Source organism: Thermomyces lanuginosus (assembly GCF_041956635.1).
Source record: "Thermomyces lanuginosus strain ATCC 200065 unplaced genomic scaffold VTN49scaffold_27, whole genome shotgun sequence".
Lineage (NCBI taxonomy): Eukaryota > Fungi > Ascomycota > Eurotiomycetes > Eurotiales > Trichocomaceae > Thermomyces > Thermomyces lanuginosus.
Genome location: NW_027192361.1, coordinates 1,880,070 through 1,902,141, shown reverse-complemented (window position 1 = coordinate 1,902,141; position 22,072 = coordinate 1,880,070). Strand labels below are relative to the sequence as shown.

The 22,072-nt window shown below is 52.9% G+C and overlaps 11 protein-coding genes across 11 annotated transcripts; 6 read left to right on the top strand and 5 right to left on the bottom strand.

Moving 5' to 3' along the window:
• Positions 1-117: 117 nt before the first annotated feature.
• VTN49DRAFT_2972 (uncharacterized protein) lies at positions 118-653 on the bottom strand (the record flags this gene model as incomplete). The annotated part of the gene is made up of 3 exons (XM_069410756.1): positions 118-296; positions 374-469; positions 545-653. 3 exons carry the CDS (start codon positions 651-653, stop codon positions 118-120), a joined length of 384 nt encoding a protein of 127 aa, XP_069269530.1.
• A 548-nt stretch (positions 654-1,201) lies between these two features.
• On the top strand, positions 1,202-1,497 carry VTN49DRAFT_2971 (uncharacterized protein; the record flags this gene model as incomplete). Its single annotated transcript, XM_069410755.1, has 2 exons — positions 1,202-1,289; positions 1,340-1,497. 2 exons carry the CDS (start codon positions 1,202-1,204, stop codon positions 1,495-1,497), a joined length of 246 nt encoding a protein of 81 aa, XP_069269529.1.
• A 156-nt stretch (positions 1,498-1,653) lies between these two features.
• VTN49DRAFT_2970 (uncharacterized protein) lies at positions 1,654-2,295 on the bottom strand (the record flags this gene model as incomplete). The annotated part of the gene is made up of 1 exon (XM_069410754.1): positions 1,654-2,295. One exon carries the CDS (start codon positions 2,293-2,295, stop codon positions 1,654-1,656), a length of 642 nt encoding a protein of 213 aa, XP_069269528.1.
• A 167-nt stretch (positions 2,296-2,462) lies between these two features.
• Positions 2,463-3,428, bottom strand: VTN49DRAFT_2969 (uncharacterized protein; the record flags this gene model as incomplete). Its single annotated transcript, XM_069410752.1, has 2 exons — positions 2,463-2,483; positions 2,535-3,428. The coding sequence occupies 2 exons, from the start codon at positions 3,426-3,428 to the stop codon at positions 2,463-2,465; spliced, it is 915 nt and encodes a 304-aa protein (XP_069269527.1).
• A 707-nt stretch (positions 3,429-4,135) lies between these two features.
• Positions 4,136-5,223, top strand: VTN49DRAFT_2968 (uncharacterized protein; the record flags this gene model as incomplete). The annotated part of the gene is made up of 2 exons (XM_069410751.1): positions 4,136-4,796; positions 4,859-5,223. 2 exons carry the CDS (start codon positions 4,136-4,138, stop codon positions 5,221-5,223), a joined length of 1,026 nt encoding a protein of 341 aa, XP_069269526.1.
• A 680-nt stretch (positions 5,224-5,903) lies between these two features.
• Positions 5,904-10,476, bottom strand: VTN49DRAFT_2967 (uncharacterized protein; the record flags this gene model as incomplete). The annotated part of the gene is made up of 10 exons (XM_069410750.1): positions 5,904-6,759; positions 6,807-7,257; positions 7,315-7,516; positions 7,582-8,469; positions 8,526-9,341; positions 9,409-9,841; positions 9,900-9,964; positions 10,017-10,046; positions 10,114-10,248; positions 10,312-10,476. 10 exons carry the CDS (start codon positions 10,474-10,476, stop codon positions 5,904-5,906), a joined length of 4,041 nt encoding a protein of 1,346 aa, XP_069269525.1.
• A 719-nt stretch (positions 10,477-11,195) lies between these two features.
• Positions 11,196-12,446, bottom strand: VTN49DRAFT_2966 (uncharacterized protein; the record flags this gene model as incomplete). The annotated part of the gene is made up of 1 exon (XM_069410749.1): positions 11,196-12,446. One exon carries the CDS (start codon positions 12,444-12,446, stop codon positions 11,196-11,198), a length of 1,251 nt encoding a protein of 416 aa, XP_069269524.1.
• A 489-nt stretch (positions 12,447-12,935) lies between these two features.
• Positions 12,936-14,280, top strand: VTN49DRAFT_2965 (uncharacterized protein; the record flags this gene model as incomplete). Its single annotated transcript, XM_069410748.1, has 2 exons — positions 12,936-12,946; positions 13,041-14,280. The coding sequence occupies 2 exons, from the start codon at positions 12,936-12,938 to the stop codon at positions 14,278-14,280; spliced, it is 1,251 nt and encodes a 416-aa protein (XP_069269523.1).
• A 2,230-nt stretch (positions 14,281-16,510) lies between these two features.
• On the top strand, positions 16,511-17,285 carry VTN49DRAFT_2964 (uncharacterized protein; the record flags this gene model as incomplete). The annotated part of the gene is made up of 2 exons (XM_069410747.1): positions 16,511-16,550; positions 16,612-17,285. The coding sequence occupies 2 exons, from the start codon at positions 16,511-16,513 to the stop codon at positions 17,283-17,285; spliced, it is 714 nt and encodes a 237-aa protein (XP_069269522.1).
• A 486-nt stretch (positions 17,286-17,771) lies between these two features.
• VTN49DRAFT_2963 (uncharacterized protein) lies at positions 17,772-18,360 on the top strand (the record flags this gene model as incomplete). Its single annotated transcript, XM_069410746.1, has 3 exons — positions 17,772-17,866; positions 17,920-18,068; positions 18,119-18,360. 3 exons carry the CDS (start codon positions 17,772-17,774, stop codon positions 18,358-18,360), a joined length of 486 nt encoding a protein of 161 aa, XP_069269521.1.
• A 945-nt stretch (positions 18,361-19,305) lies between these two features.
• On the top strand, positions 19,306-22,028 carry VTN49DRAFT_2962 (uncharacterized protein; the record flags this gene model as incomplete). Its single annotated transcript, XM_069410745.1, has 3 exons — positions 19,306-19,324; positions 19,405-19,562; positions 19,620-22,028. 3 exons carry the CDS (start codon positions 19,306-19,308, stop codon positions 22,026-22,028), a joined length of 2,586 nt encoding a protein of 861 aa, XP_069269520.1.
• Positions 22,029-22,072: the final 44 nt, after the last annotated feature.

Sequence of the window (22,072 nt, the reverse complement as noted above, 5' to 3'; positions counted from 1 at the left end):
TATATACCCAAATAATAGACCAGAAAGAACAGATCAAAAGCATGGGGCATTCATTATTCGTTTCACGACTCTGGGCAATAAGTTGCTGAAATGCCTATTTCTGCTGTTCGGTTCCATTCACCTGTTTGTCGCCCCCTCCACGCGACCAACAATGTTATACCTCTTACTGAAGAACGTAAACCATTCATCCAAGACCGTTTTTTCCTTATCATCTAGATCGTACCAATCCGGGACGCAATCCTCAGGTTTGAGTGAGGATTTGGCGAGGGCTCGAGAAGGATCCTTTCCCGCGAACACTAGATAACCAACAGCGTCAGCAGCCAGGTCTCGCATTGAATCACAGTTGGTGAATTGTCGGAGAACGAAGATTTACCGTGATAATTGCCCCCAGGTGCATACGCCTTATTCCGGGTCACATCGAACACGGTCCCTTTGATCGCGACGTAAATTGGACGATTCGGATCAGTCCCTGCAAGGAATTAGAATAACTCAAATCAAAAGTCTCAATTGGCATCAGTTGCAGGGATCAGGAATTGTGACGCACCGTCGCATTTGGACAGTTCCTCCACGGAAATCGGATCGTCCTTGGGCGGATCGAGCTGCACGGGCTCCTTTGGCTCGAAGCGTTTTGACCGGCTGGTCTGCTCGGACATGATTGCTCTCTATGTCACGGCCGTCAAGTCGGTGAAATTTCTCTGGTGTTGACTGCGATGCTGTCGATTGCCATACAGCGGGGGCGAGCATCTCTTCTTTGGCCGAGGATGTGGTGAATATATCATGTAATTGTATTACCATTACATAATACAAGAGAGTCCCGCGTTTTAATGTTATTTATGTTGTATTTGTTTTGTATTGATACAATATCGTAATGTACATACACCGCCAAGCGACCCAAGCCCCAAAGATGACGTTTTTCAGATAAATTATACCCCGCAGCCGCAGTCGAGGAGGCCATACTATCACTGCATGCACCAACACTGATCAATGTCGGTCAGGATCTGCATGTAGCTAAGATCAGAGCAGAAACTGCAAATCTTCGTCCAGAGTCATCCGGCTATCAACGGTTAGACCTGGCGTCACCTGATTACCATACAGCTCATCATGCAGAGCCCTGGTTGAGCAGTCTCCATAATTAAGCTCCCAACCTCCCACTGCTTCGATCTCAAATCAAGGAGATTAATACTCTAGTATCACTATTATCATGTTGCAGTCATCAAGCTCAACGCCCGCTTCGGCGTCACAGTCTCAACTCCGGATATGGCCGCCAGACCCTCGTGCTCTCTCGCAAGGTAAACCGTGATGATGTCTTGCATGAAAACTAGAGATAACATCCATCCAGATGCGGCAGGTCAGAGGAAGACTAACATACCATCTGACTTGTTGTATTATCTTTATTTCGAGGACGATGACTGCTTTTTCGGCCTGACGAACACAAAGAACGCGAGGTGGGATCGCAACTCTCCTGTCGGGAAGGGCATGTCCCCAAAGCGCGGTTGAGGAATGATGGTCGCCAATGATCAAAAATACATTGTTCAATTTGGTTGCAAAGTGAATCAGGAAATATGTATCATTAATGCATGACGAGATCCATTATAAACACCGAGTAAACGCCGTCCATCATGCACATCTAACGCCACATCTAATGTTCCCTCCTCACGAGGACCCTTCCGCGTTGTTCTCACCGTTCCCCTCTGCAGCCTGCTTTGCTTTCAACGCTTCCATACGCTCCCGATTCCGCTTACCCAGCACCCGTAGCGTGTTCCTCTTCTCGATCTCCGTCATCTTATCCCAGTTCGCAATGCGGCTCACTGTGCCGTCCTGATTGACCACGAGAGGACCCAACTCGTCCAGCGCCACCGAGCCGCCGCTGCTGACGTCGAGTTTCTTGGCACCAGTGGCATCCTCAACGGATGGGAGGGCTGGGAGTTGCTTGGGGGTTTGGTCCTGGACTTGTTCCCCTTGCTGTTGTTCGGGCTGGGGTTGAGTCGAGGGCTCAGTGGAAGTGGAGGCCATCGTCGCGCGCGTGGATGAGAAAGGTCTAGAGAAGTAATTGCTTGCCAGCGAAGGTCGGAGTGGAGAGGATCGTGCCGCGGCACGAAAGAGGCCGTTGAACATAAAGAGGTCTGAACTCGAAGAGAAAGGCGAGCACTGGTCGACTGGTGGTGGTTCTTGCGGGCACGTCGAATCGAGCTCGTTGTCGGGAAAGTAGAGTGTGGTGGCGATGGCGAAGCGTAAAATGACAACGATCAGGAAGAGAGAAAGCAGGAAACGCTGGATAGAGTTTGATTTCGTCATTCGTCTGAAATTTCGATGTTGTCAAGTTGATGGAGGCATTTATACACGACTAGATGCTGAATGCCAAGAATGTATGAGAGCTTTCTAGAAGCTGAACTTCTGCGCTTCTACACTCCCACGATACTATACTAACGCTGCTACGATGAATAGGTTATTTTATTTAAAGCCTACCGGAACCACCAATTCACCTGTGACTATCAGTATCAATCGATAACGTGCACCTACCAACATGCTCTTACCGATGCAGTAACGCCTTCGCCCACAGCCTTGATACTATGCCACCATCCGTTGGGTATGAATATCCCATCCCCTGCATCGAGAATCGCTTCATATCCCGTTTCGTCCTGCTGTTCCGCGCTCGTTTTCCCCCAGACGGCCTCTTCGAGGAGCACTTTCTCCATCCCCTGCATCATCTCCTCGCCCCGAAAGACTGCCGCACCACGATCGGCGTGCTGCCCAAGAGCTGCCTTGACCTCACTAAAGATGCGCATTCCGGCCTCCGGTGACATCAGCCGCACGTGCTTTTTGCCAGCCAGCTGCACAAACAGATTAGGGTTCGGATCGCGATGGAGCGGCGTGTACGTTGGCGGAAGGCCCAGCCATAAGTTGGCATCGTAAACGTCCCCCCTTCCCGTCTTCAGCACTAGATCCGGGGTCGGAAGGTCGTCGCGCAGAGGCTGAGGCAGGTCGCTCAACTGGCATTGGGCGAGGTACAGACGAAACAGCCTCGTCTGTTTCGACTGGGTCCAATCGAGGAAGATGCTAAACGGCGCATGGAAACGTTGGAAACTCTCGTCGAAATTCTGGTCGGCTGAGGGCGATTGGGTGAGCTCCAGCGGAACCAGGGTGTCCCCGAACTGAGACAAGTAATCGTAGTTTAATGTAGCTGCGCCGGTGCCGTCTGCACGGGCGAACCAGCGAGAGGCGGCCGGCACCGCTCTCAGTGTCTCCTTCGGGAGAACTGCAGGTTGCTCCGGTTCAAAGTAACGCGTGCGAAAGGACGGTACGTTACCGTCGGATGCGGCCTCGAGTGGCCGATATAATATTCGGGCTTGCAGGCTCCTGTTCACGGAAAACGACCTTGCATAACGGCCTTTCGCAGGCCATTGGCCGATCCGTCTGCTGCATAGCATGGATCAGCATTCAGTACTACTAACTCTTGTTTACTCGTCTCGCAGCCCTGGGACTCTGGAGATTAAAGATCCGGATCTGGCCCAACCGACAGGGTATTAGTCACGTGACTCTGGCGATCCACACCAGGCGGGACCCTCTAGATAGACTCGAAAGCTCCAGAGCACACAGTCTCCTCCCACGATGATGACGGTGTAATGCAAGTCCCGTAAGTCTCTTGTTTGTCCGTGTTCAACAGTTCCTTTTTCCGCTGCCGATTTCCTGTCCCGCCCGCTCTATAATCTTCCGCTCTCTCCCTTTTGCTGCTTTCTACCCCGCTGGACGGAGACTCCATTCAAGTCCGCTCAGCCGCTCGCGATCTTGTCGCTGGTTCGAGGCTCATCCGGAGTAGATTAGCTGATTGAATTAGCCTCGCTGATCGTGCTGATCATCGCATTGCCGAGGTCTTCGAGTCCGGTAGCCAGCCGGCCAGACCTCATGAATCTCCCTCCTCCGCTTTGCTAAGTCGATCATCATTGTCTGCAGTGGCGCACCATCCTCGAATTCCATTCGCTAGAGTCGTGGCCACTTGATTCCTTGAAGAGGAATTTGGCATCCCAGCAAGGTGTCGACAGTAACGGTGCCGACGTTGGCCGAGGGCCTGAACAGGCTGGACCTGAGTCCGCTTTCATCATCCCAGACTCCGTCCACTTTCTCCGGATCGTTCGCGATGTCGTCCTCAGAAGGTGGGGGGGAGTCATGGATCTCGTCCTTCTGTTCTCTCATGGGCCATGAGTACTTTGCCGAAGTGTCCGAGGACTTTATCGAGGATGACTTCAATCTGACGGGGCTTCAATCGCAAGTGCCCATGTATAAGGAGGCCCTCGAGATGATCCTCGACGTTGAGCCCGAGGAGGACGAAGAGGAAGAGGAGGATGAAGATGAGGACGAGGATGAGGATGAGCTGGGCGAAGACAAGCCATTGGCCTACCGCCGAGCCGGTGAGCGAAGGCATACGAGAGTAGCCAGCGACCTGAGCATGATTGAGAGCTCTGCGGAGCTTCTGTACGGGTTAATCCATCAGCGCTATATCACCTCGCGACAGGGCATTCAGCAAATGCTGGAAAAGTACGAAATGCAACATTTCGGAGTGTGCCCGCGCGTCTACTGCAACGGAACTAAAGTGCTTCCGGTGGGACGAACGGATACGCCGGGTCAGGACACAGTCAAGCTCTTTTGCCCGAGCTGCTACGACTTGTATACTCCGCCGAACAGCCGTTTCCAGTCTGTTGACGGTGCATTCTTCGGAACTACGTTTGGGAGTTTGTTTTTGATGACATTTCCGGAGCTAGATATCGGAGGCCTTCGTGCGGAAGCCGCTCTGTCTGCAAGTACGTTTTACTACACGATTATCGACGCAATTACATCAAGCTAACCGCTGCTTGTTCCACAGAGCCACCTCCCGACCAACCAGCCCAGATCAACGGTATGCTCACCCAGAACTTTGCCCCAGGCCTGGGTAAGGGCAAGATCTACGAGCCGAAAATCTACGGCTTTCGCGTGTCAGAGCGGTCGAAATCGGGTCCTCGAATGCAATGGCTGCGGATGAAGCCAGATGATATTACGGAATTGGACGAAATCGGACGCAGGAACGCCCAGCGCGAGCAGCAGTCCGACGACGAGGAAGACCAGCAGAACACGGAAAAAGCCGTGGTGAGATCACAACGCTCACCGACGCGACAGAAGGCGCGCATGCGAACGCGACGACGGCCTTCGCCGTCGATGATCAATGATCAAAATGGTGGCAGGGATGGTTGATGGAGTCTGTTTTACTCTCGTCTCTCTTGCTTTCTCTTTGATGGAATGGTATTTGAAGCATGAGTCACTGGCATGAAGCATGATCCGTTTCAGTTTTCTTTTTCTTTTTGCTGCTCTTTTTTCTCTTTTTTGTTGCAATCGAATCGAGTTATTTACATCGTTTAAGGGGATAGATGGGTGCTGTATTTTCTTTTTTTTAACCTTCCTGTGTTTTTGCGACTTTGGTACCTATGTCGAAGTTTTTAATACATATTCTAGTGATGTACATGACAAACGATTTGGCAAGGTTGGATGGACAATATACTACACTCTAGGTAGGCAACGTACGCTCGTCACTTGCTAGTTAAGGATGGAAGGTCGAGGGCCCAAGTAAATGGCTTCCAGTGCCGCATACATCGGTCATATAGAATATCTCCACTGGAGACGTATGTGGATAACTGAAGGACTAAGCCTTTCCATCGAATTTCACTGAAAAGAGAGACAAAAGAGTCTAATAATTAGATTAACCCGACCATCCACCACAGAATCGGAACCCACAGAGCGCCAGTGCTATGCAAGCAGGAGATCCTCTCCCGTCACCATCTCTACCTGAACTCACTACCATCACGCAAAGGAAAATATTCGACAAAGACAACGTACGACAGAGGAATAAAGCAGGATAGTGAAGCAAAAAGCGATCGTCATGACCATTCAAGGTCACTGTTCGTCATCCGTCGCCGTCTTGGGGGGTTGACGGCTGACGGGGAGCGACTAGAGGATGGGGTCGTTGGCCTGGCGTCGTCCGGCGGCGGTATGGATCCCATCAACGACAACCTGTTGGACCGTGAGACCCGGCTCCGGCCCGCTGCGGCACCAGCACCGCCGCCTCCGTTGCCGCCGGCAGCTCCCAGGGCGGAGCTGTTGCCATCGCGACTTGGCGGCCGAAGATGCGACGCGGGACCGCCCAGGCCGCCGTTGCGGGAATGTCGTGATGGTGCGTCGCGGACGTCGAAGAAGCCCCGGGACTGGCCGGGCCGGCCGACCTGGGGAGTCGTAGGTCGAGACAGGTTCTGGCCGAGGCTCTGGTGGGACATGGTGGAAATGCTGGTGCGCCGCATCAGGGTCCGCCGTCTTGCGCCAGTGAGATGCTCGTTTTCCTCGAATTGCTTGACCAGCTTGCCTGCCATGTCACGTACGAGAACGGCGGGGTCATTCTCAAGTTCCCGAATTGCGTCAAGGAGGCCGCACTGTGCCAGCAGGTCGCCTTGCTCCTCTGCTGCGTCGCAGATGCTGGACAGAATACGAAGGAGGTTTAGCCGGACCGCAGCCTTGTTATGGTGAAGCTTCTGGCCGATTCGAGAGAACAGGTCGGACCGCGCAAAGGTGGCGGCAATCGGCGGGCTCAAACGCAGTAATTTCTGGAGCGGCTCCAGGATGTTCTCAAACGCGTTTGCCTTGGACAGTGCCAGGCACCTGACGATGGCGTCCGTAAAGGAGAGCCCGTCCACGCGTTCTTTCAATAGGTGTTCCTCAACCTTGGCCGTTTCTTCCTGAAGCCTACGCCATATGAGAAACTGTCGTCTCAGACACGAAAACAAACTTACCATGTAAATATAGCATCCAGCGCAGTCACCTGCCAGTAAGGATCGGACAGGAGGGAGATAAAGAATGTCAGCCCTTTGTTGCGCCACAACTCCCGACGACCAACTTTGCCCGAATACGCCATGTCGCAGAGAATGGGGAGCGCGAATTCTTTCAATGGCCGTTCCGTTTTGACAATCTTCTGCAGAAGCGGGATGATTCCATTCAAAGCCGCATCCTCTTGTCGGGATTTGTTGAGGCGACACAAATTGTAGATCGTGTTCAGGATCTGGTTGGACACTTCCCGGAAGTGAGGCTTCTTCATTGTTGACCGTAACAGGTCAGTCAAGACATCGATGGCGTTGGAATTCTGAAGCGCATCCAGGGTCGTTGAAAGCATGGACAGGTTCTTGATGAATTTCAACATTGTGATCTGATGTGCCGGTGTCATTCGCTTTAATTCTTTCAGCACCCCTAATAAGCAGTGGTAAGCCTCACGTTTAGCTTGTCTATGCCGACAGGGGTACGAACTGTGCAACACCGTTCTTTCCGCCACCATTTCCTTGACGTGATTCTCAGCTTGAGAGAAGATAAAGAATATATTGGCAATACGCCCCTCGATCTCTGCCAACTCGTCATCCTCATCTAGCACTTTGCTGAGGACAATAGACAAGGGATCAAGAACTGAGTTCCGTATCAGGATCCTGCAGAAATCATTCTTGGGCGTTGATCCCTATAACCAAAAGCAATTACACTTGTCAGCCGCTTTCCCCAAGGCTATTGTGTAAGAACACGCACCTGCAATTCAAAAACGCTCCAGATGCCATTGATACCGATCAGAACGAGATCCCGTTCGTCCTCATAGTCGTCTTCAAGGAACTCAACCAGCACATTCAGTCCACCGGCGCTGACGAACATCTGCAGCGTCAAGGTGGAAGACCGATACATTTGTTGAACGAAAGCAGCCGCTTCGATCCTGATCTCGCGAGGATATTTCTTTGATGCGTACTGATTGATGATTGGAATCCCGCCGACAAAGCAGAGGTTCTCTTGGACTTCATAGTCATTATAAATTAGGGAATTGATAATCCGTAGCAGGTTGTAGATGACGTCTCGGCGGCGGCATGTTTCGAGAATCTCAAGCATGGGAAGCATTCCATGTGCGCTCAAGATGATATTCTTCGTCTCCGGCAGGTCACTATAGATGCAGACCAGTTGCTCTGTGATATCGGCAAGGACGTCGTCGTCCTGCGACGTTTTCAAGGAACTGACCAAGCTCTCGACCTGGTTCCGAAGTCGCGCATACTTGTCTCGAGCGATATTCGCCTCCAGGTCCATTTCATCGAAACCCTCCTCCAGCTGAGCGAATGGATCGTCTTCGTCATCCTGATCCCCGAGCCATGAATAGTTGGACAGGCGTGAGTTGAGCATGAAGTCGGATCCATCTTCGCTTTCCGCTTTCTCCAAAACACGCTGTTCGACACCGAGAATATCCGAGAAGTCTTCGTCATGTTCGTCTTCTGCGAACTTTTGGATTTCAATCGACGACCGACTGCGCTTGATGGAGCTACGTTTTCGTTGCTGTTGCGGACGTCGCGATCGACTCTCCTCAGACCTGGTACTACGTACAGACTCCTTTTGGGATTCGACCAACATCGTTGTCTGAGGAGCGTCGTCTTCGGCATCCTGTAGAAGATTTAACCGTTAGCTTGATAAGAAGCATTGATCATTAGAGTGATTACCTGAAAAACTCCGAGCTTCCGTTCGAGGACATCATCATTAGCCTCAATGAGGTCCGAGTAATCTTCCACCGCACTCTCTTCGTAGAAAGCGGCCGGATGCGCCTGCCGAGGCGGTCTCGGTTGCGGAGTTGCAGGACGGCCCAGTATAGGAATGCTTAAGTACGAGCCCTTGGATGTCGTCCGGCGAGATCGGCCTTTTTGCTGGCCGTCTTCCTCTTTGGACGGCTTGCGCGGCACGGGCCGAATGGTCTGCAGGGGATCAGTTTCCTCAGACTGCACTGGTGCCTTCAGAGTGGCTTCTCCTTCTACGGAGTTATCCGATGCATCTCGAACGCTCGGGCCATCACTCGAAGCAAATGCTTTGAGTCGCTCCGAGGACAACAATCCACCCAGATGGTCCTGCGGGCGCAGATGCGGGAGCTCAAGTGCCCGAGGCGAGATCGCTGAGGCAAAGTCGTCATCCCAGTTATCTTCCATGACTGGCGAACGGAACCGATCCGCATCCGCTTTGGATGCATTGTCCGGTATAGTCAGCTTCGGCAAGTCTCCGAGCTGGCCCGAACCGGCGCGCGTGTGATGGGCGGAGTTGCTGGGGTCAGACCGTTGCGGTCTCCTGACTGTCGAGTCTGGAGATCGAAGGGCTTCGTTCCATTCTTGCACGCTCTTGACCGCTTCCTCGTACTCGGTCGGCTTCTTTGGCACGACGGACTCCGATCGGTGCGCATTGGCAATCCAGGGATGCTTTAGCAGCTTCCGGGCGGACACCCGCAGATTGGGGTCTTTTTGAAAGCACTGCATCAAGAAATCTTTCACCGCCTGTACTCCGAGTTAGACATTTACCACTCATCGTCCAATACAGCCCGAGGGAAGGGGAATTACTTACCGGTGACGCGCCCTGCGGCAGCGGAGGGTGGTCATCATTGACGATGCGGAAGAGAGCAGGCATCGGCTGCAACTTGTGATACGGGGGCTTCCCTTCCAACAGTTCAATCACAGTGCACCCCAAACTCCAAATGTCTGAAGCAGTGGTAGCACCTGACAACTCAATGACCTCGGGGGCCATCCAGTACGGTGTCCCCACCACGCTCGATTCATGCAGCCCGGTGGTGCGGCTGGCAACTCCAAAGTCGGCAAGCTTAACCAGCCCCTCCTTAGTGGTAAGAATGTTTGCACCTTTAATGTCTCGATGGATCACGCCTTGATCGTGGAGATACAGGAGGCCTTGTAGGACTTGCTCCATGTACAGAGCCACCAGATTCTCCGGGAATCGGCCAAAGTTCTTTGCAATCGAATGCAATGAGCCATTCTCGCAGTACCTAAGACTGTTAGCCCGAGACCAATATCGAGCCTACCCACAATCCGGGGGAATGGTACTCTAGAATGATATTAAGCGTATCTGGCGTCTTGACAAAGCCGTGGTATTTTACAATATTCGGATGCTAAAGAGTCAATATCATGCAAATACTTTCGAGGTATTCGCCGTTGACTTACATCTAGGGCCTTGAGCAAGTCGATCTCGAGCTGCGGAAAAGCAATCGAATCGTTAATAAACGGCTTAGAACCATGGTAAAAAGAAAGAACCACGAACCATGATCACTCGGAGCTCGCTTTTGGGCAGATCTGTCAACTTGATCTGCTTGATGGCGACCGTCTCTCCCGTGTTCCAATTGAACGCTTTGTAGACCGATCCAAAGGCACCCTTGCCCAGGCAGTCTCCCAATTGCTGCGGTTTCTGGTCAGCACTGCCCATCCCACTCAGCACCAAAATCTCACGGAAGATCCGTACATAGTCCTTGAGCTCCGACACCTCTTTGGCAGTCTGTTTTTGATGTTTATCTTCCTTCTTGATCGGGCTGGTGTTGGACTTTTGCAGTCGAGGCTTGCCGGGTGTTGTGGGAGTACGAGATACAGCCGAGTCGGCATCACCGGTCTGCTCCTGACGACCCGCCATCTTCAATGGCACAAAATCGGACGACGGAGCCTCCCCAAGTGCCTATGATTCACAAATGTAATCTCGGAGCCAATGTTGGCAGGATATTGAGCCTCAAGCGGGAACGGTGCGAAGGAGGGGAACCGTAAGCACGCGGGGATACGGACCGCATGTCAGGTAGGCCGAGGAAGAGGAACGGGAGGATTTTGGTCGATCTAAGGACACCAAGACAACCGTAGAGGGAGTTTTAAAAAGCCGGTTTTCGAGCGACCGAGCACAACAGTGGTGCTGCGATAATTTCCACCGCAATTCGGCGGGACGGTGGTGTTCACAGCCAGCCCAAAAGACCGCCTTCTAGAACACGATCCTTGCAAGCCTGGCTGCTATCACATGCGGTCAGTCGGGTAGAAATAAAGAATCTGGAGAACGAAGGACGAACCACAACACTCACAGTATATGCAGGTCATCAGGCCTGAAACGGAGGTGATTTGTGTCTCCGCAGCGCCGAGCTGGTGATCGATGCTCGCCGGGACCCCAACGGCTACTAATACCAAATGCTTCACCAAAAAATACACTATGAATACTTTGCTAATAATCACGCTCACAATTTGTACTAAATTTTATTGTTGCATTTGCTGCCATTCGAATTGGCGCTTCTATCTACCGAAGCCGCTATCATTGGTGCCATATAGCTACTCGGCCGGTATGCAGCAGAGGTGACATGGCAGAACCTACTCGGCTTATTGACTTGATGATCGGTCCCGAAGGAGACGGAGAACATCAGATACCAGATAAAGACTGCCCGCAATAGCCATCGGTCCACCATTGGCCGCCGCGGATGCCCATTCCATCGCCATCAAAAGCTGCCCGCCAAACTCGCGGACTTTAGTGACTCCACACATCGACTTGACAGACGCTGCAAGCTCGATCGGATCAACAGCATGGACCCACGGCATCCCGTCCACGGGACCAAAGGCGACAGTGGCGACGCGGTCTTCGGGCCGAATGAGCGGACCAAACAGCTCGGCAAGGTTCTTGCCACGGCTTGCGGATATGATCCAGGTCACTGGCTGCCCCGCCAAACGCAGTTTACGGTCAACGTACTGTCCCAGGACCTTCGCTGACTGGCCATTGTGCGCGCCATCCAGCAAAGCTGGCTGTTCGTGGCACACGATATCACGGAGGGAGATGTGCTGGAGACGCCCGGGCCACTGCACGCTAGAAAGGGCCGGGATCAGATCGTCAATGTTCTTGTCTGGTTTGATCTGCGCCAGAACTTTCCGCACCGCCAAGACGGCACAAGCCATGTTAGCCTTCTGATGCGGCTCAAAGTCCCCATGCTCCCATAGTTGTGCGAGTTTCGGGATTTGCTGACCGATCGCCCCTGGATCGGCGATGGTCGCATTGTTTTTGAGCTCCGCGCTGCGGGATTGTAGCACACGCAGCGCCACGGGGTCGTTCGTCCCATCGAACACACACGGGACTCCGGGCTTCAAGATACCCGCCTTTTCACCTGCAATCGCCTCAAGGCTATTACCCAGGAAAGCTTCATGATCAAGCCCGATATTTGAAATGACCGAGACGAGAACATTTGTCAGGATATTGGTAGCATCCTGCCGACCACCTAACCCGACTTCCACGACGCCGACGTCGACCTGTTCCCGATTAAATACCTCGAATGCGGTTGCCGTGAGCAGCTCGAATTCTGTCGCACCCAATCCCAGCTGTCGGTCCCGATGCTTAACCTGATCCTCGACCTGGCGGAACAACGATTCCCGCACCGCGTGCTCGTCCACAGTGATGCAATCCCAGCGATCGATCAGGTGTGGCGAAGTGTAGCGGCCCCATCGAACCCCACCCGCCGTCAGGAGGCGCGACGCATACGCGGCGATCGAGCCCTTGCCATTGGTTCCGGCAATATGGATAGCTTTCCAGCGCAGCAACGACGGCTGCACCAGTCGAGATACTCGAGCGAGACCAAGCTCGATCATGCCTCGCAGGCGGTAGGAAACAGGGTACCAAGCGGGAGTGAGTGTAGCATTGGCATGATTATCCGAGTCACCGACGATGAGGTGCCTCTACGGAGTACAAGGTGACTCGATGTCGTAGATATGGTACCTGCGTGCACGGAGACGATACTGTGATAAGGTCAGCAAAAGAGCCTTTGCCTGTGGTATAAATCACGTGATCGATTCTCTTGCTGTTTTGCTTGGCGCATCAGCGCAGCGCGAGCCGTGGCGGCTGATTGGTCCAGGTTTGCTGTCGCCTCCCGCCTCCTCCAGCGCGCTCTACGATCCGCGCCAACTCGTTTCTTCCCTACACCGCGATACAAGATCACCTCACATTTTCCTTAGATTTTGGCCCCTATTTACCTCTGGGAATTTTTCTGCTGAATCGCGTGTCTTGCGGGGTTCCGCTGATATAGTTCTTTTTGTGGTGACAGTTCGAAGAGTTGGGTGTTGCAGTGACCTTCTGCCACCATGGGTCTCCCGTAAGTCGGCTCATGCCATATAGAGCGTGACTCCTTTCCGGGATGGTCAGCTCTAATGAGAAAAAGGATGATTACTAACTGTTTATGCGCGCAGGATGTATCGGGAGCCGTCCTCGGCAGAGGCAAAGTCCGCGTCTCTCAAGAGCGACCCGTCAGCGCAAGCGCGCTCGTCGATTCGTCGACGAGGAGCGGTGCGGTACTTGTCGCGCGCCAATGGAGGTAACGCGGCTCTGCGCTCCTCATTATCCCGGCAGACGTCGGAGATATACCATCACGACGGAGACGACTTTTCCCAGCCTGGGCGCCAGTCACGGCCATCTGACTATGACAGTACAATCCGAGAACTGGGCCCAATGTTGCTGCGCGACGCCATTCGCCACAACCGACCGGGTCGCCGCATGCGCATTCCACGAGAATCTAACCTCCGCTTCGAGATGCCCTTCTCGGGTGGCAGCGCGTCGAACGATCGCGACACCCCGACCACGCGGCCCCCTCCAGATGAGCCCATGTACACTGCACGGTTTGCGCCGGCGTTGGCGTATCACGGCGAAGTCCGTTATGCGCCTCACCCGGATATAGTCGTCACGCAAACCACGTTTCCGCGGTCGGAATCACATGACGAACGCTCTGATCTACGGACGTTCCGTCGTCGCATGGGGGCCCATCGGTCAGAGAACCGGTCCGCGAACGAGACCCGCAGCAGCGCATCGCCGCACCGGCCAGTGATTGATGGACTCGGCGACCGGGAGCGAAGCGCAAGTCCGGATGATGACGACCAGGAGCAGGACACATGGGAAACGCTCCTGACCACGATCACGCCGGATTCCACGCTGCCAAGCGCCGATTCGTCCTTTACGTCAAATGCCGCTGCGGCATCCTCCACGAACGCGACCAGGTCAGCGCGTTCGGGAGGAGAGGCGGCAACGAACCAGGCCACCACTATGCATCTGATGTTGGATCCCTACCCAGATTACTTTAATCCCTGTGACTCCCCAGAAGGCTCAACGGACTCCGAGACCGACGCGGACTCCTTGAGCCAGCGCCCAGATGTTTCCGAAGTGCGCCGTCGCGCGCGCTTTCTTCTGCACAACCTCGCCCTTGGCATGGCACAGGACAGTCAGACCCCCGCGCGGAGATTGCCGCCGATATCGACGGTCCTGGCGCAAGCCTCGGCACCGGACCAGATGCAGGGCATTGCCGATCGGCTGGCTCGCCGAGACGACATTCCGGACTCGTGGTGGGCGGTAGCTGGTCTACCGCGCATGATTGACCGGTCATCCGAGTCGTCAGATCGAGGGTTGAATAATGATAATAATAATAATTATGAGCTGTGACTTTCTTCCGTCTCCTGGCGAGACGTGAATTTCTTTTCTTCCCTTTTCGACATTGTGCTTGTCTATTGTCCGGCGCGTCTGGCCGTGGTATTTTTGGTTCATGCATGAAGGTAGCCATGGACGGAGTACTTTTCATCGAAGATGAAAAAGGGAAAGGTAGAGGATATCTTGAGTGATTGTTGTGTTTGCTGCGGGATCGATCAGTGCGATCTTATCTCGCCAAGCTCAAAGGCGTTGCTACTATTAGTGAGTGTCGGAATATGGATGGCCGCTAAACAACTTGTAACCTGCAACCTTTTGCACAGGCACAGTGGCTGCTTTTTTGTCTTTCCTGGCGCTTAGATGGTTAGGAAAAGCATCGTAATTCAAATGGCAAGAAAACGGAATCTCATCACAGCGCAAAGCCTATGGCGATTGCTCCAATCTCACCTACCAGAGTAAAGACTTGTAGATACTTGCGTTCTCGGGATCAGCAATTCGGCTTAATCGAAAATTCCCAGTTCAAATGAGCTAACGTAACCGCCAGGTGAGCTGGGTCCTAGGAAATTCCCTAATTCTTTTCATAACTGGGTCACATGATTCAAGTGCCCTAGAAGGTTAGAAGGAGACCTGCATGAGGAGGAAAAAAGCCCAGCAGAAATCGATACGACATCGGTAATTGATTGCATTGGCTCGCCATTTTTCACGATGATCCCCAAGCGCAGCATAACCCCTCGTATAGGATGATTAGGATTAACAAAATCGATCAATTCGGCGTGATTGCCAGAGACAGGATCCACGAGTTCTACTGCTGGCACCTCTATTCCCGACACGAATCTCCGCACATGTCGCATCGGACGCATGCACATTCCAGAAACACCTTGCCGCCAGGTGTCTCTGAGCACAAATCCTCGGAATCAACGCGCCCAATGGACTGCTGAAAGAGCCTAGTCAAGAATATCGATACCAGCAGTAAAAAGCGTGCATCTCGCTCTCGTGATGCGCTCGGTCGCAATTTGGTGAAAAATAATGGGGGATTGCTGCAGATGGAGATCCCTATTATGCTCGTTGCATGATAGGCAGATCGCGAGCGTTCTGAAAAGTAAACAGATACCTAGTGAACTTGAGAGAAAGGGTAAACCACTTGTCCACGCCATTGGCGCAAGTTAAACACAGAGGGGGATCTGATTCCTCAGCCTCAGCGTTTCCCAGACGGCCTCTGGTACGTTCTTCACAATGTCCTTAGAGCGCTAGGGCAACCGACAAAGGAACGAAAAAACGTATGAGAGAGCATCCACGAAACGCCGGGGCTGAAGAACCGGATCCCCTTTCACTGAAAGATTTTCTTGGCGATTCAGGAGCAAGGAAACATCTCGGCCACAAGGAAGACCGGGACCGATGCTCATACGAACATGCCTGGAAGTTATGATAGTAGCCTATCCAGGGATTGGAACATCCACGTTGCCCCAAACTTCAAGACCAATGGGCATGGGGAGAAGACAATCCTTCTGAGTGCGAGAAGAGAGTCAAATCCTACTGAATGGGAAACCCGGATCACAGATCTTGGATGTCCGCCGCAATAGCATTCACGCCTGATGGTCGCGAATCGTAGAACCAGAGAAAGAGAGAATTCGGCAATAGAAGATGTCTGGCTGCCATTTTGCCTCGCAAACAATGGTCGGTGATCGCATGCGAAGCGCGAAGTTATCGCCATCAGATCACGTCGTTCAGCGGGGAAGGATAGGCAACATTGATGCGATTTTGAGCCGATTTCCAGAGACGATTAGGAAATGCATGCCGATTCGAATAACTTGTCTGCGTAGGAACACAAATCATAACCGCAATGAAGAGAAGCATAGAGCGAAGACTGCGGAAGTCCCGCAGAAATATCCAGCACTTGCCCCGCATTTTAGGAGGGGCCGTTACGTGTAGAGAGAGCTTGTGCACACCTAACAAGGGAAAAGCGCGAAGCCTTTTGTCATCCGGAAATTACGCCAACTGCCCAAGTCGGTTAGGATAGAATTACATGCTGGCCCATGCTCCGTCAAGTTCCCATTCCCCACGGCACCAAGTCCATGCTGCAGAGTAATGGATTGACTTTGCTCAAGAAAACTGAATCGGCAAGGTTGTCCTTGGCTTGACGTCAACATAAAAAGTTTCACGTTCTGGTTGTTCTTCCAAGCCTGCGTCAAGCACTCGAGACTCGCACTTCGTAGTAGCTTGCGGCATACTCGAGGACTCCTCACACACGATGGAGGAGCAAGTAGACCGGTTGGTAAAGAAGATATGGGGTAAGTTAGCGATGTAATTGGATTGTTGCTACGTAAAGGATCTCTGCTAACCGGCTCGCAGCAAGATTCGAGTCCGCTCCGGCAACATCCCGCTTGCTTATCGGCATCAGTGGCATTCCGGGATCTGGCAAGACTTCACTAGCTACTGTCATGACCGATCGAGTCAATGCTCTCTATGCAAATGAATATCCCGGCCGTCCTCTGGTAGCCACATTTGTACCCATGGACGGATACCATCTTACACGCGCGCAATTGGCCGCCATGCCCGATCCCGCGCATGCTGCGGCCCGCCGTGGCGCAGAATTCACTTTCGATGGGGACAAATTTCTGCAATTAGTGAAGCGGCTCCGGGAAACCTTGACACCCTCCACGCCGACCGTGTATGCACCCAGCTTCGACCATGCAGTCAAGGACCCCGTGGAAGACGACATCCCGATTCTGCCCACCTCGCGCGTGATCTTCTTCGAGGGCAACTATTTGAGTCTCGACAAAGAGCCGTGGAAATCCGCCGCGCATCTCATGGACGAGCTGTGGTTTGTTGAAGCTGATTTCGAGACTGCTCGGAAAAGGTTGATCAAGCGTCATGTCAAGGCCGGCATTGCCAAAGACGAAGAGGAAGCGAACAAAAGAGCCTTACAAAATGATCTAGTCAATGGTCGACAAATCGTGGATCATCGCCTGCCGGTCCAGGAGGTGATTATCAGCAAAGAAGACCCTGCATGGAGCCATGAGTAAGTGTTTCCGGTCTGTACGGAGTATGGATCAAATTGTTTCATATAGAGCAGCAGTCGGGTAGATAGAATAGCTGTTATAGGTCAATGACTGTACATAGAGGATTAGGATTCAATACAATGAAGAATTGTGTTCTCAAGATCGCTTGTAAGGGACAACTAAGTTTATCTTCCTGTTTTCGCGTAGTTCACCCTAGGTTACTGTTCCTAGCCTTGGCTTTTCTCCAACTGTGGCGGTGCGTGGCGCCTTAGCGTGTTTCACTTCGATACGGAGTCTCCGTAACATAAGGACTAGTATTCAGACTTGAACTTCACCTTCTGTCTCTCGATGCTGTGAACTTCTGACTACATCAGTCGTTTCTCGTCGTTCTTTAGGTCGCTCTTGCGCAGTCGTTCTTTTACCGTCGCTCTTTTCTTCTACTCAATTCCGAAAACTGTCATACGCCAGAACCCATTTTCTAAGTACTCGTACGGGCACTTCGATTCCAACATGTACTTCGCCAAGTCGAGTCTGCTTCTTTCCGTCGTCGCCCTGTGCCACACCGTAGTGGCCTTGACTCCGGGATGCTTGCTTACTGTTGTCGGGTAGGGATTGGCCGATTCGATACTGTGATCACCGGTGCTAACGGACTTGTCAGGGAGCAACCCGATCCTGTCGACTTCAAGACAATTTGCGGGTCCGAATCTTCTGATATCCAGGAGGCGATCAGAGACGCTTGCGAATCCAACGCGCGGGCCGCGTTGGAAGCGTACGCTGACATTTGCTCTGAAAACGGACACTCCGTCAGTACGTAATCCGTGATAGTCCCAATCGGCGTGTCCATGCTCACTCGGCAGAAATCTCTACGCCAACGGACTCCGACGAGAGCGACTCCGATTCTGGGTCTGACTCCGATGACTCGTCCGACTCCGGCTCCGGCTCTGGCTCCGGCTCCGGCTCCGGTTCTGGCTCGGATGGTTCTTCGTCCTCTGGCAGTGCGAACGCACCGGCCGACGTGCCCGATGCTGCTCCGGCCCTGCAGGTTGGCTCTACTGCTGGAATCGCTGCTGTTGTCGTTGGTATTGCTGCCCTTCTGTAAATTATCTATTGCCTTTTGCGGAGATCACTGCGTCTTGCAGTGAAACCAATAAATAACTCTCCTTCGTTTCCGAGATTTTTCTTTGAATAGATTGAGCTGGTTGCTCAATGTACATGGTTTAGCTTTGTTAGTTCTGTTGGAGAAGTGCAGTACTTTCTGTGCTCCGTCCACGGCGCGAACATTTTATCAATCACTCGGCATGCCCTAGGAATACGTGCTCCGTAGACTAGCCAGTGGAAAAGCCGCGGAAGGCCTGCAGCGTGTGGAGTATTCGACAATACATCACCCCGTACTCCGTACTCGTACATAAGAACTGGATTGAGAAGTTCCAATTCCGTCGTTACCCCAGGTATCAAAGCGCGAGAAGTACGACATCGTGCTTTTCCTGCGTCATGATTGAGCGGTACCCGCTGACAGCGCATGAAAATCCCTCTAAACTCGTTCGTTCTACTGTCAGATTGACAGACTTTTCTTCTCTGCAGAGTGCACACTGTTGTCACTCCAAATGCAAGCTGAGTTGGAAGCTGGAGGTGGGCCAGAGGTTGCTTTTTATTGGATTTATTCCTAGGTGTGGATCGCGATGATTATCAATCAAAGCCAGTCACGTGATCACGGGTCGCGCGCTTTGTAAGCCAAGATACCCGATTCCGCCAAACACGAAAATCGCGTTTGTCCAGCGCGTCTCGCCTCAAAACCCTCCACCCTCGACTTTCTTTTCTTCTTCCACATCCTCTCCTGTGTACCTTCAGTCTTCGAAAGGTGCACGTTGTTGATTGTTCTCAGTGTTAAGTTTGTGGCTCTTAACGATACGTTTTTTAAATTCATCGCATCTTCTTTCTACATCATTTCCCTATAATCACCGTGAGCACAAAGTACTACCTTTCGAAGCATCGTGGGGTTTACGCGTTCAAGTCAATCTCAGATCATAACACTCCATAAGTCAAGATGTTCGTCATCAAAAGAGGTAAGTAGCTGTTAATTTCCGGGTTAGATGTTGTTCGCGTAATCGCGTTTCTTCGTCCGGGGAGCTGACGTGTCGAATAGATGGGCGAAAGGAACGCGTGCAGTTCGACAAGATCACAGCCCGTGTCTCGAGGCTTTGCTATGGCCTGGACATGGAGCATGTCGATGCTGCCGCGATCACACAAAAGGTTATCTCTGGCGTCTACCAGGGTGTGACCACCGTGGAGCTGGACAACCTGGTATGTAGACTCTAATCTACCTAGCAACCGACCTCAAAGCTGACAATGTATCTGCAGGCTGCCGAGACCGCTGCCTACATGACCGTTAAGCACCCCGACTATGCCATCCTCGCGGCCCGGATAGCCGTTTCGAACTTGCATAAGCAAACCAAGAAACAGTTCTCTGCCGTCATTGAGGACCTCTATCATTATGTCAACCCCAAGAACAATCAGCCCGCTCCAATGATCTCGAAAGAGATGTATGAGACCGTCATGAAGCATGCCGATGAGCTCAATTCGGCCATTGTCTATGATCGTGATTTCAACTACAACTATTTTGGCTTCAAGACTTTGGAGCGTTCGTATCTGCTGCGTATAAATGGCAAAGTGGCGGAGCGGCCTCAGCACATGATCATGCGTGTTGCTGTGGGCATTCACGGTGACAACATTGAGAAGGCCATCGAAACCTACAATCTCATGTCCCAAAAGTACTTCACACATGCGTCCCCGACTCTCTTCAATGCGGGCACTCCTCAGCCTCAGCTGGCTTCATGCTTCCTCGTCGACATGAAAGAGGACAGCATCGAAGGTATCTACGACACGTTGAAGACCTGCGCCATGATCTCGAAGACTGCCGGCGGAATTGGTCTCAATGTTCACCGCATCCGGGCCACCGGATCGTACATCAGCGGTACCAACGGTACCTCCAACGGTCTGGTTCCCATGTTGCGCGTGTTCAACAACACTGCTCGGTATGTCGACCAAGGAGGTAACAAGCGCCCCGGCGCGTTTGCCATCTATCTGGAACCTTGGCATGCAGACATTTTTGAGTTTTTGGACCTTCGCAAGAATCACGGCAAGGAAGAAGTTCGTGCACGTGACCTGTTCTATGCCCTCTGGACGCCTGATCTCTTCATGAAGCGTGTCGAGGCAAATCAGGACTGGACGCTGTTCTGCCCCAACGAGGCCCCTGGCCTTGCTGATGTGTATGGCGAGGAGTTTGAGGCCCTTTACGAAAAGTACGAGAAGGAAGGTCGCGGCCGTAGGACCGTTAAGGCTCAGAAGCTGTGGTATGCAATTCTCGAGGCGCAAACGGAAACCGGCAATCCTTTCATGCTCTACAAGGATGCCTGCAACAGAAAGAGCAACCAAAAGAACCTTGGCACCATTCGCGGCTCCAATCTGTGCACCGAAATCATTGAATATACGGCACCGGATGAGGTTGCCGTGTGCAACTTGGCGTCGCTGGCGCTGCCAACCTTTGTCGATGCCACCCGTGGCGAATATGACTTTGGCAAGCTGCACGAGGTCACCCAGGTTGTAGTCCGCAACCTCAACCGGATCATTGATATCAACTACTACCCAGTGCCCGAAGCTCGTAAGAGCAACTTGCGCCACCGGCCCATCGCCGTCGGTGTGAATGGTCTGGCGGACGCTTTCCTTGCCTTGCGGCTGCCGTTTGACTCTCCAGAGGCCCGGCAGCTGAACATCCAGATTTTCGAGACTATCTACCACGCTGCCTTGACGGCCTCCGTTGAGCTGGCAAAGGAGGAGGGCCCGTATGAGTCGTACGAGGGCTCGCCCGTGTCTCAGGGCATTCTCCAGTATGATATGTGGGACCGCACCCCGACTGATCTTTGGGACTGGGCGTCACTGAAGGCTGAGATCGCCAAGTATGGTGTTCGAAACAGTTTGCTGGTGGCACCGATGCCCACAGCATCCACGAGTCAAATCCTGGGCTTCAATGAGTGCTTCGAGCCCTACACATCTAACATTTACTCTCGGCGTGTGCTTGCTGGAGAATTCCAGGTGGTCAATCCCTGGCTGCTGAAGGATCTGGTCGACCTCGGGCTCTGGTCCGACCACATGAAGAACCGTATCATTGCGGAAGGCGGGTCCGTCCAGAACATTCCCAACATTCCGGCAGAGATCAAGGCGCTGTACAAGACTGTGTGGGAGATCCCGCAGCGGACGATTCTGCAGATGGCAGCAGACCGCGGCGCATTCATTGACCAGTCGCAGTCACTCAATATTCACATGAAGGAGCCCACGATGGGCAAGATCACCAGCATGCACTTTGCTGGATGGAAGATGGGCCTGAAGACGGGCATGTACTACCTGCGCACGATGGCGGCGTCTGCGCCGATCCAGTTCACTGTGGACCAGGAGCAGCTCAAGGTGGCCGACACCAACGTCGCGCGGGCCGACGTCATCAGTAAGAAGCGACTTGGCACCGCGGTCGTGTCGCGTCCATTGTCTCATAGCTCGCCCGTCAACGGTGTGTCCGACCCTCTGCGGCGGCCCGGTGGCCTGCCGCATGAAGCTTCTCGTGCCGTTAGCAGCGATGGAGCGCTGGACGCTGCCGGTCAGCGGGACAGCCAGGAGGAAGATGAAAAGGAGGAGGAACGGGACGAGGACATTTACGCGCAAAAGGTGCTCCAGTGCAGCATTGAAAACAAGGAAGCTTGCCTGATGTGCAGTGGCTAGTCGATATGATCATTGTCCGTTCTGTTCTATGCTTGGGTTGTTAG